Raw genomic sequence first — 12,831 nt, 5'->3', positions numbered from 1 at the left:
TTTTGACCTAGTTGCCTTCTGTGATTATGTTCTCTATGGTTTTCTGTTTTCCTTTCCTACGGGAAGTCTATGTATCTAACCACTTGATGGTGATATAGATATTGTACTCTTTTAAGCTTAAGCTTTGTCATTTTAATAAAACCAGAAGAAGTGCTGGGATGCAATATGAGCAATCTTCCAATGACATACCCAGGCTTCCTTTGGGCACCATATGTGTTTGTAAGACCATTTGGCATCCAATATTGGAAGGGTTTGATAAAAGACTAACACCGTGGAAGTTTAGATATCTGTCCAAGTGAGGCTGAGTCACTATGGAAAGGGTAGAAACATAACCTCAAATTCCATTTGGGTGATCTTGAAAAAGGCTTGTGAACCTATAAATGCATGGGGCCTGGGTGTGAGGTGGATGCAGACGGTTAACACCACTTTTTGGAAAATGGTTCTAGGGTTTCAGCTTGGAGAGAGAGAACCCATGGAGACAAATAGTTGTAAGCTAAATATGATTTAAGAAATTTGGAGTGAGAGTGTGAGACTCAGGAGAAGCAACTCACTCTTATAAAATTTTCTTAAAAGAAAAAAGGAGAGATTACAGGGAAGGTGACCAGAAATCACCCAGAAGAAAACATCCTACATCCAACACACCCGACTACCTTAAACACAGATCCTCACCATTACATGTGAAAATCACTCCAAAACACAGACACACCATGCCAAAGAACTAAGAACAACCACACAACCCATACAAAACCTTATGCATAGTTTTCAAGGAGTTGTGTGTGTTGATCAAATAAAACCTTCAAGTTCTCCCTTGCTTATTGGTTCATGTTTTGAAATCTTCAAGAGTTCAAAACAATGTCCATTTACTTGTTGGTCGAACCTAAATGAATAAGAAAATAATAAAAGAAATTAGAATATGAATTATGAAAATATTGTAAACCTAAAAAATGAATAATTAATCTAATAATGTCTATTGTATTATTATGATGTCATGAAATAAAAAATATAAAAATCATTACATGGCACCTTGTACATAAAAAAGCTAGTCAATTCGGCAGGTGGCTCTCAATGGGCGCCTTGTCACCTAAGCGTTGCCTTCACAACTATGCTTTTATGGAAATGCATTGTGGAGAAACATTCAAAAGAAAAAAAATCATAGTTTGATTTTAAAAATGGAGTCAAATACCAAGTTGGAAATGGGTTAGTGACTAAACATGTCAGATTGCAAAATGAAGAGGTGGTATGGTGCTTGTAGTTTCGAATAATCAGGGACTTGGTGGGTTGAAGAACCCATAGTGGTTAGGATGGGAAATACAAATAGAACGCCGCAAAGGAATACTCTCAGAGGGGGAATGGATCAATGTTTTTAAAATTGTACGATTCATGATTCAAATTGTAATTTCATATCAAATCGTTTATAAGATAATATGAATCGTATGCATAAATCAACTTTTTTTTTAAAAGTTGTACGATTTTTATATGAATCATAGGTTTGAATTGTAAATCGTGATTCATTATTATTATTAAACAGTGATTTGAAGATAAAGACTTTTTAACCCTCTTCTTATTAAAACTTTTATTTATATATATATATATATGAATGAACAAAAAAGCTTGGGTGGAAGAAGAAACTTCTTCCATGATTGTTCATTGCTGCATGAAGCTCCATTTTAGCTGCTAGTCTGTGTTTAAGGTCAACATTTCCCATTTTTCAATTGCTATTGCCGTTTTCTGATCTTCTTTTTCTTGATTGTTAGCAGCTTTTATTCTTGCCTTTTCTCTTGCTGTAATAAGTGGTTCTTCCCTATTGTTTGAAACCCTTGTTTTTTGATGTAAGAACAAGGGATTTGCCCCATTTTTTCCATTCTTTTTTTTACACAGAAAACAGGGGCTCTGAACCATCATTTTCTCCCTCTTTTTTATGCAAAAGAGGGATCCACCCCATTTTCTCTTTGTTGTAATAAGGGGTTATGCTTTATTGTTTTGAAACCTTCATATTTTCTGCAAGAACAGGGGCTCCTGGCCGTTTTTCCCATCTCTTTTTACACAAAATAACAAAGGTCTCTGCCCCATTTTCTTTTTCCATCATTTGTGACATTAAACAGGGGCTTCACCCCATCATTTCCCCCTTTTGTTGATGCAAAACAGAGGCTCTGCACCATTTTCTTTTTCAGTCATTTTGACATAAAATAGGGGCTTTTCCCTATCATCCCCCATCCCCCCCCCCCGGATATATCCTAGAAATCAGTGTTTGAAGTAATGTTTAACATTACTTGAAAGGTGGCTATTTGAAGTCATGCAATTGGGAAAAAATAAAGAGATTAAGAGTTTACATGCTTGAATATGTTTTATAATGTTATGCTTGATTTTATTTTTAAGTTTTCATTTTAAATATGTTTTACATGTTATGTTTATGTATTTTAATTTGAGACAATAGGTTTTTTAAAACATTTATTTGAAAACTTAAGTTTATATTTTTAATATTTTGCATTGTTTGAATTTATGGCAATTTTTTTTTTATTTTTAAATTTTGTTTACTTTTTTTTTTTTTTCGCTTTTTTGTGTCTTCTGAAAGGCCTGTGCCACATGTTGTGCCTTCTGCCTCAGGTGCAAAATGGTCCTTGTGCTTTTAAAACACTGGGTGTTACTACTCAGCCTCTGCCCCTGATTCGCGGAGTGGCTAGGGAGTTTTGAAAGGAATGATGATGGACCTAAATTACCATCCATGATTGCCTCTCTAATGTGGCCCACGTGACTTTTAAGTGGGTGACATGACTCTAATCTCCCCTCTTAAAAGAAGGCCCACCAAATTCTAAGACCCGCCCCATTTTTTGTTGGGCTCAGCTTAAGTTTTTTAACGAGCCCAACTCCTCCAGCTTTCCCCCAAAGCATTATATAATTACAAAGGAAAGAAATAAGATACATCCAGTCCCATCAAATTACCATAGGACGTAACTAGTTATATATCTGTGATCTTCTATGCTTGGCTACTGGGATCTTTTCCTTACTAACTAGCAAGGAATGGGAATGCCACCCAATTGCAGCCTTCTTCTGATCTTGTCTTTGTTGTCTTGGGTACATGCTTGGAGTTCCAACTGACACAAAGCTCTTTCCTTACCCTTCAGATCTCAGTGAATGCTTGCATACCCAGAATACTCTTCTGTGTATTTGGATAGTCATTTATGGGCAAGTGGTTTAGGGATTGAGACCATATCTGACTTTTATAATCCATTGACAGATCCTCATTGTACAGTGCCTTGGTCTACAGTTGTTTTGATGTAGTCTAGTTTTCAAAAAATAAGATAACCTGATCTTCTGAATTATGAAAAGGGAAAGGAAAGGAGACCGTCATAGATGAAGGTACCAACTGGCTCAGTGGCTGGTTGTAGGGGAGACTTGGGATTGATTTTGATTTTGGCCTTCACCCAGGTTGGTCACCGGAAGGGGGGGGGGTTGTGGGTGCTGGGGATGGGCCCATTGTGTAGCCCCATGAAGCAAGAGGAGGCTGTTAGATTTATAGGTTGAATGAAGATTTCCGACAAGTTTGATTCAGAAAAGGTTTTGAAGAGTAAAAAGAAAAATATTCATTAAAATAAAAATAGGGAACTTAATACAAACATCAGAGGGTAATGACGCAGCACCCTGAAACATCATTAGAGAATGATAGACTCATAGACCAAATACTACAAACATCTCAAAAGAAACGTTTAAACCTCCACAAAGCACATGAGCAGATGCACGTATCTCCACACTCTCCCCAAATTATTAATCGACTCCTTCAAACACTTCTTTCTGCTTGTCTCCATCCTCATTCCATGGTTCTCCTCCTTCCCCTTCTGTGAACTTCTTCAGACTTTTAATTAAATTCCCATCGCTGTTCTCCCAATTCTCTCCCTCTTACCTCTTTCAATCCAGCTTAGCACTCTCATCCTCCATCCCCTCTTCCCATACTCCTTCTGACAGTTTGATATTTAACCCTTCACAGATCCTCGTGCAACACCTCCTCACCCCCTTCTTCGTCCCACCCTCTATCCTCCCAATGCCCAACTTTTGATTCAGAAAAGTTTACTAACGCGGTTAGTTGTTTTAAGGGTCAAAGAATTCAAAGGGCAATTCAAGTTTTGAAGGTTTTTGCTGGGCTTAAAGGGGGTCTATTTGGGGTTGGTCCTAATAAAATGGTGTAGAAACTGAGAAAGATCAACAAGAGAAACAGAGGCGCATAGTGGAGCAATTTCTTATGCAGCGGGTTAGGTGGTTTCTTTTGAAAACATGGGATGTTTTTCTTTGGGTTCTAGTTATTGCTTGTTGTTAAAGGTTGGGGAGAGATGTTTTGTTTGGTTGTGGTTTGGTGTACTTGTCCTTTCATTAGGGCGGTGTTGTTTGCATTTTGCAGTGAGTTTTGTTTGTTCATGTGGGAGTGTTTTGGAGTGGTGGTTGTGGGGCTGTTTTCTCTTGTGTGATTCCTTATCACCTTCCTTGTACATTTCTTTTTCCTTTTACTTTCAAATCAAAAGAGAAATAGGCAAGAGGAGACCATCAGAGATCTGTAACATGAAGAGTATGGGAATATTGTTGGTGTCTGGGGGTGTCAATTATGAATGCATCATCAGAAAGTGTGCAGGTTTCCCCTTTTGGCAATGGTATAAATATACTGTTAAGTATGCTGTTCCTTTTGTACTTTTCCAACCTTTAATCCCTTCTTCTCACTCCTTTTCCCTGGAACTTGCCTGCCTATGCATCAATAGCCTGATCATTCTAGCAAAACAAGGAGAAAAAATATTTTTTGGATCTCAAATTCTGTTAAGGAGCAAGGAGACAGAAATGTGGTCCCGGAAGGAAGGAGACTCAAGGGTGGTAGTGGGTTGGTCAATGAGCAGCATCGAAAGATTATGGAGATACAGATATGCCATGAGGGAGATTAGGCTACTAGCTAATGGGATGGTGGCAGGATTTTGGTGGGTTTATGAATTGGCTAATGGGTTGGTAGATGGTCTAACCAAGCAAGGGACAAATATGGCATGTCTTGGGCTCAGTTGTAATCTTACTTTCTAATTTGTATAAAACAGAGTACGTGGGAAAGGGGTATGGATGGAATACTCTAAAGGGAGAAAATACATTGTACATTTCTCATTTTTTACATTATGTATTCTTATAGTTATCCAAAAGAAAGAAAAAAAAAGAAATGTTGTCCTAAAAATAATTGATGTTTGATATATTTTTTTCTGGTAAGACAAACTTACCTTCATAGTGAAGTTCATTTTTGGGCTTATGAGCTGGAATTCTTCCCAAAAGTTCTGGAACAACATGACTTCTGCAGGATGTATCTGGACATGCTTTGTTTGGTGGTATTAATCATAATGAAAAAAGAAACCTTAATTTTAACTGTTTTCTTATTTTCCTTATTTTTTTTTATTTTGTTTTCTTTTGGGGTTTGGTTGGTGGGTAGACAATGGGTGTATGTCTTTTGCAGGATGTATCTGCAGTGCCTTGGGCTCTGACCATTCAAAATTGATCCAGAGCCTGCAGATTCCAAGGTAACAGCTGAGAAAGCTTCCTTCTCTAGGTCACATGTTCATATTTGGATTGACTAAAGGTTTTTATGCCAGTTTCCAACCTAACAACCGTTTTCCTTCATCCAGACTTGCTAATGGCATTGTAAGGCAGGATAAGGGGCTGGCTATTCAATAGCGGCTGAAGTGACTGATCTGAATGATATATTGCCTTGTCTTTTAGTGGATAAAATTACCATATAATGAAATATTTGGGGTATAGTAATCAACCCTCATCCATTCAGGAGCTTGCAACCTACTTACTGATTTGTTCACTTAAAGATGAACCATAAGGGGCTGTTTGGTAATGGCTGAATTGGCTGAACTATAATGCTTACTGCTTTATCTTTTATTGAATAAGTCATTAAGTAGGGAGTAACCTCTCAATTTCTGAAATGATATGCACAGATAATTCAGCCATTAAGTAGGGACATGCCATCCAGCCATTAATAAGTTCACCTCATCACTTGTACTTATTCACTAAAAGACAAAATGATATGCACTGCTAATTCAGCCTTTATGAAACAACCCAAGCCATTATTAATGATCCCTAGCTAGAGCCATGATCAGGTTGGATTCTGATTGGATTCAGCCACTTCCACATCCAATTGGATCCAGGGGTCATTGTTTTTAAAATAAAGGAAGAATTAAAAATTTTAATAAAAAGTTAATCACTTTTAACTTATACATATAAAATAAGTTTATATAAATATAAAATACTAAATTTATTAATTATAAACTTTATATAATTATATATATTATCCATGTAATGTCATCATAATCATCATCTTCTAAGCTTTGTCCCAGCTACATATATTATCCATGCATATGTGTATACGTGAAATCTACAATATGTATACAATAAGATTTAACCAGACTTGGCTCTGTGCTGACATGGGCATGGACAATGCTGACTTTTTTGGGGGCCCTTAGCATGGGGTTGTTATATGTACAGATTACACAATCTCTTTGTACAGAGGACCTTATATATTATTTTTTATCTTTAATACAATCTTACTTTACCTTTTCAAAAAAACAAAAAAAGAAAATGTACAAAATAGGGAAAATATGGTAGCCTGGTTGTTGGTTGTAGAAACATAAGTGAATCACTTCACAAAGAGAACTTACCTGCATTCCTACATGAATAGAAGCTCATTTCCTCAATTTATGAAGCAAAATCTTGTTTCTTCCCCTCTTTAGAAGATGAAGGATTCCTAGTTTTTCAAGTAACTATTTTATTAATACAAGTCTAAGAATGCATAAAAAACCTGTATGCAGAATTTCTGTCTTAGATATATATATTATTTACCACATGCACAAACACACACTTAGACTTTGTTCTATTATTTTCTAGGATTGTGACGTTTTCTTTCTAGGTTCGACTCTGATACTGGAAAAACTTATAGCTAATAAACTGATATCATAAAAGAGGTGACCAATCTGGTGATCTTGATCAAAATTCACGGGGTGCTTTGATTGGTCAAAGCTCTTCCAGTACCATGTCTTTCTGGTATCATAGATTTTCCCTTGGTTTCCCTATGTATCATATCCTCTTTTATTTTGTTTATCCTGTTACAAGTACTTGTTGATAGAAAAATTACACAGATGGCTTTTATTTATTCTATGCTAATCTTGTATTTCCTGGACTGCATCACACTGTCACTGGACTTTTGCCTAGGTAGGTTGCTAGATGATAGATCATATTTATTGCATAGGCATTTTAGTTGTAACTAATGCCAATATATATATGAATAATTTCAAAGTGATTTGTATCTTTCTGTTATATTCATCATGGTGTTCTGGAGTATCAGAACAGTAATAATTTTTGTTGGCATTTAGGGATACTCGTGCTTCTGTTCTGGAACAAAGCCTTCGAAAGCTTGGGGTGGAAAGACTCAGTAAAGATGATGTACAGAAGATGCAATGGGAGGTTTTGGAGGCCAAAATTGGGAATTGGATCCATTACATGCGGATTGCTGTACGCTTTTTTTTTTTTTTTTTTTTTGAGTTTTATGATTACTATCTTATTGTTTGCTTTTTGGGTATTATATTTGCTATCTTATTGTTTTTGTCTCAATTGTCTGATTGACCTTGAAACAGGTCAAATTGCTATTTGCTGGGGAACGAAAAGTGTCTGATCAAATATTTCAAGGCATTGATTCTCTCAGGGATAATTGTTTTGCTGAAGCTACTGCAAACAGTGTATCCATTCTTCTTAGTTTTGGAGAGGCCATTGCTAAAAGCAAGAGGTCACCGGAAAAGTTGTTTGTACTTCTAGACATGTATGAGATAATGCGAGAACTGCAGTCAGAGGTATGATAGATGATAAAGTCAGTCATAGTTTTTATTTCTCCACTCCAACTACTGATTGACCAACTTCAGCTACAATAAATTGTTTATCCACAATTTTATGTTCTAAGGGAAACATAGAGTACCTTTTGTCAGATAATTCAGCAACAATTAATCAATTAATAAACACAATCTTGGTGTTAAAGGAAGAGAATGGCAAAGAGAGAAGAATAAGAGAAATAAAGATGAGAAGAAGGGTGAAGAGAATCAGATCTTGATGGTCGTAATGACTATCCTCCCAACTCTCTTATATAGTTTAAAAATGAAAATCTGTGAAACATTACACAAGTAGTGCCCCTGGTACGATGGCAGTAAAAGAACCTAAGATAATCTAAAATAGGCCCATGGCCCAATAACAATAAATAAATCCATAAAATAAAAAGAAACATAAGAAAGGAAGAAAAGTAACTGCCTATAGAAAAACAACTAAAAGCAGCCAATAATTCCGCTTCTATTACTACAAATGCAAATCAGTCCTCAAATATTAGGTGTAAATTTGAAGATTAGAAGAAAAGGAAGAAGAGAAGTAAGAGTAGCAATACAAGAGAAGAAGATGGCAAAAAGAGAAGGAAGAAGAAGAAGAAATCGAATCATCTCTCCTTTCTCCTCTAACCCTTTTTATATTAAGAATTAAAGTTAGAGTAATGACAAGTATGCCCTTAAGTGGGTGGCCAGCTAGGCAGTAACATAAAGAGATTAAACAAAAAAGAAATAACAGGCCCATTACGAGAGGCCCATTAGCCAACAATAAAAGAAAAGATATTACAAGAGAAGATACTAGGGCCCATTCGGCCCAGTCTCTTTACAACCCCTCTCAAGCTGAGCATAGATGTCAATCATGCCCAGCTTGCTTATATAGTGTGTCATTTTCCCTCTTGGAACTCCCTTGGACAAGATATCAGCTAATTGCTCATCTGATGTGATGAATGGCAAACAAACTTCTCCTGAGGAAAATCTTTCCCTTATAAAATGTCTATCAACCTCAATGTGCTTATAGTCATGTTGAACAGGATTATGTGCAATGTTGATAGCTGCTTGGTTGTCACAGTAGAGCATCATTGGCTTCTCGTAGTCAACCCCCAATTCGTCTAGAAGGGATCGTAGCCACAGTAATTCTGACACACCATGTGTCATTGCCCTATATTCTGCTTCAGCTAAGGATCTAGCAACTACAGACTATTTCTTACTCCTCCATGACACAATGTTCCCAGCGACCAGAGCACAATAACCTGAGGTGGATCTCTTATCATCAATACATCCTGCCCAATCAACATTAGTGAAAGCTTCCAGCTTCATGTGTCCATGTTTAGCAAACAGAATACCTTTCCCTGGAGTACCTTTCAAATAACACAGAACCCTTTCTACAACAACTAAATGAGTATCTCAGGGAGAATGCATAAATTGACTAATAACAATTAATGCATAGGAAATATCTGGCCGAGTCATGCAAAGATATAACAACTTCCCAAGCAGTCTCTGAAACACCCCCTTATCAAATAAAAGCTCACCATCTGTAGCAGAAAGCTTATGATTAGGATCAATAGGAGTGGAGATTGGTTTAGCTCCAAGTTTACCAGTCTCAATAAGGAGGTCAAGGACATATTTGCGCTGAGAAATGAAAATACCATCCTTAGATCTAGCAACTTCAATGCCCAAAAAATACCGAAGATCTCCCAAATCCTTGATCTCAAATACAGAGTTGAGAAACCTCTTTAGTTTACTGACCTCTTGAGTGTCATTACCCGTGACCACAATATCATCAACATAAACTATCAAGAAGGTCACCAAAGATCCATTTCTCTTCAAGAACAGGGTATGATCAGATTGAGTTTGTGTGTAGCCAAAGGAGACAAGAGCAGCCCTAAACCTCTCAAACCAAGCCTGAGGAGATTGTTTGAGATCATAAATAGATTTTTGCAGTTTACACACATTGCCTTGCATTTCCTTCCCATACACCCCTGGAGGCAAAGACATATAGACCTCTTCATGCAGGTCGCCATTCAAGAAGGCATTTTTAACATCAAACTGGTGTAGGGGCCAGTCAAAAGTAGCGGCTAGAGGTAACAAAACCCTGACTGAGGTCATCTTAGCGACCGAAGCAAATGCCTCAAGATAGTCAATGCCATACATTTGAGTGTAGCCCTTAGCAACCAGCCTAGCCTTAAACCTCTCAATAGAGCCATCAGAGTGATATTTAATGGTAAACACCCACATACAACCCATTGGTTCCTTCCCTTCAGGAAAGTCAACAATATCCCAGGTATGGTTCTTATGCAAAGCATCCAGTTCAGCCATCATAGCATCCCTCCATTCAGGTTGAGATAAGGCTTCCGGTACGGACCTGGGTATCACATGGGAAGAAACAGATGCAAGAAAAGAGTAGTAGGAAGGAGAGAGAAGGCTGTAAGATAGGTGTTTGGAGATACAATGGGCTGTACACTTCCGCTTGCCCTTGCGGAGAGCAATAGGAAGGTCAAGGTCTAGGAAAGCTGTAGATGGGTCAGAAGAAGGCTGACCTGTTACCTCAGGAATGATGGGAGGAGCAAGAGGCTCTTCTGAAGGAGTGGAAACAACCTGCCCATGTCTGAATCTCTGCCTTTGGTACCACCTTTGGAGAATAGGAGGAGTTATTATAGGAGAATGAGGTGGAGGAGGAGGAGGAATAGGAATATCGGAGGTAGGTCCAGTGGTAGAAGTGGACACCTCATGATAGGACTCAAGAGGAATGGGAAGAGGAACAGCTGGAGACATAGCAAAGGGCTCTTCAGATTTCTCCCTTTAAGGAGGAATTCTAATGAAAGGAGTCAACTCAGCAAAGGTGACATCCCGAGATACAAAACGGGTGCCACGAACTAGATCAAAGCAACAATATCCCTTCTGTGTGGAAGCATATCCCAGAAAAACACATTTATGAGCCTTAGGTTCAAACTTGTGCATTTGATGACTGTGAATATGCACGTAGCAAGTGCACCCAAAAACATGGAGAGGAAGAGAAAGATATCCTCATCCGGGAAGAGAAGGCTAAAGGGAGTTTTAAAGTCAAGGACCTGGGAGGGCATACGTTGATAAAAAAGTAGCAGTAAGAACAACATCTCCCCAAAATTTAATAGGAACATGGGATGCAAACAAGAGGGATCTCCAACTTCAACCACATGTCTGTTCTTCCTTTCCGCCACCCCGTTTTGTTGTGGAGTGTAGGAACAAGAACTTTGATGAATAACTCCAAAAGTTTCAAGATAGGTGGAGAGGGTTCCCTCAAAATACTCCTTAGCATTATCAAAATGGAATATTTTGATACGAGTTTTAAACTGGGTGAGGATGAGTTCATGAAATTTTTGCACAATAACTAGTACTTCATCCCTGGATTTCATGAGATAAATCCAAGTGTAACGCAAGTAGTCATCAATAAAAAGGATAAAGTACCTGTAACCCCCCATAGTTGGCAAATGATATGGACCCCACACGTCAGAGTGAACAATATGGAAAGGAGAAATAGATCTTTTATTGCTTACTGAATAGGAATGTCTACAATGCTTTGCCATTTCACACGACTCCCAATGAAGACTAGATAAAGACACTCCCTTAAACATATCTGGAAACAAATGACTCAAAGCAGAAAATGACAAATGACCAAATCGAAGGTGACAACAAAATTTTGTTAACAATAGACTCTAAGGCAACTCCATGAGGTGGTCCCAAAGCTCGATCTGGTGTATCCAGCAAGTATATTCCTTCGCCTAATGGCCACTCCCAATCATCCTCTGAGATTGCAGGTCCTGAAAAACACAATGAATGGGAAAGAAGGTTATGCTGCAATTCATGGATTTAGTTAAGCTGCTAACAGATAAAAGGTTTGTATTAAGTTTAGGGACATGAAGGACAGAGGATAAATAAAGGGTGTCAGAGGTCTTTATATCTCCTTTACCAAAGATGGGAGCAAGAGACCCATTAGCAAGGAATATTTTCTCTTTGCCAGAGAGAAGGTGGTATGAGCAGAAGAGATTAGACAGGCTGGTTGTATGGTCTAATGCACTAGAATCAATAATCCAAGGGATTTTATTATTATCTGAAACTGAAGCATGATTTGCAGAAGCACGAATACCTGATGAAGATGATGTGTTGTTAGAAGGGTGAGATGAAGAAACCGTAGCTTCCAAGTGATTTAGGAGCCTCCCATACTTTTCAAAATCCGCCTTCATTGCTGCCAACTGCTCAATGGTTGATTTTTATTCACTCCTTATTTCCTTCTTCAGGTACTGTAGCAACGTTAGCTGTCTTAGGATTTCCTACCCGATTGCCCTTCTTAGAGCTGTTGTTATTCTTAAACCTATCAGGGAGAAGCTCAGGATGAAGCTTCCAGCAAGTGTCCTTTGTATGTCTCGGTTTCTTACAATATTCACATATCTGCTCCTTTTTCTCAGTAGGACCCTTTGGCTTTATTCCAGCATGTGCAAAGTGTTCTGTAGGTGGACCCTGCAACTGAACCTGCCGCCTACTCTCCTCACTACTTATCATAGCATATGCCTGTGAAAGAGTAACCTCATCTCTGGCCAGGATATTTTGCCTAATGATGTCAAACTCAGGGTTGAGTCCAGTGAGAAATTCAAACACCCTATTTCTCTCCACCAACTTCCTATACATTTCAGCATCATTCTTACTCTCCCATACAAATGTTTCCATAACATCAATTTCTTGCCATAGGGATTTCAGTATAGAGTAGTAGATTGCTACACTCTTCTCCCCCTGTCTTAGGTTCTTCACATCACTTTTCAACTTATATGCTCTGGCTACATTCAATTTCTGTGAATAGGTCTTAGTAACACTGTCCCATATCTCCTTAGCCGAAGACATCTAGAGATAGTGCTGACTTATGTGAGGTTGCATAGAATTGACCAACCATCCTATGACAGTATAGTTCTCTTGCATCCATTTTTCA

At 38.0% G+C, this 12,831-nt stretch overlaps 1 protein-coding gene across 7 annotated transcripts in view; it reads left to right on the top strand.

The window, feature by feature from the left end:
* The window catches only part of LOC148847581 (exocyst complex component EXO70A1-like), a 61,374-nt gene that overhangs the window by 14,771 nt on the left and 33,772 nt on the right, over nucleotides 1-12,831 (top strand). For all 7 annotated transcript variants that reach the window (XM_088949771.1, XM_088949768.1, XM_088949767.1 and 4 more), the window contains exons 6-7: nucleotides 7,386-7,524; nucleotides 7,647-7,859. In XM_088949771.1, coding sequence (XP_088805897.1) covers nucleotides 7,386-7,524; nucleotides 7,647-7,859 — 352 coding nt within the window. The remainder of the gene's footprint in view (nucleotides 1-7,385; nucleotides 7,525-7,646; nucleotides 7,860-12,831) is intronic.

Source organism: Nelumbo lutea, chromosome 6, assembly GCF_056320005.1.
Source record: "Nelumbo lutea isolate HS-2025 chromosome 6, American lotus-T2T, whole genome shotgun sequence".
Taxonomy (NCBI): domain Eukaryota; kingdom Viridiplantae; phylum Streptophyta; class Magnoliopsida; order Proteales; family Nelumbonaceae; genus Nelumbo; species Nelumbo lutea.
Note: the sequence above shows the minus strand (reverse complement) of the source record. Positions and strands in the feature narration are given on the sequence as shown.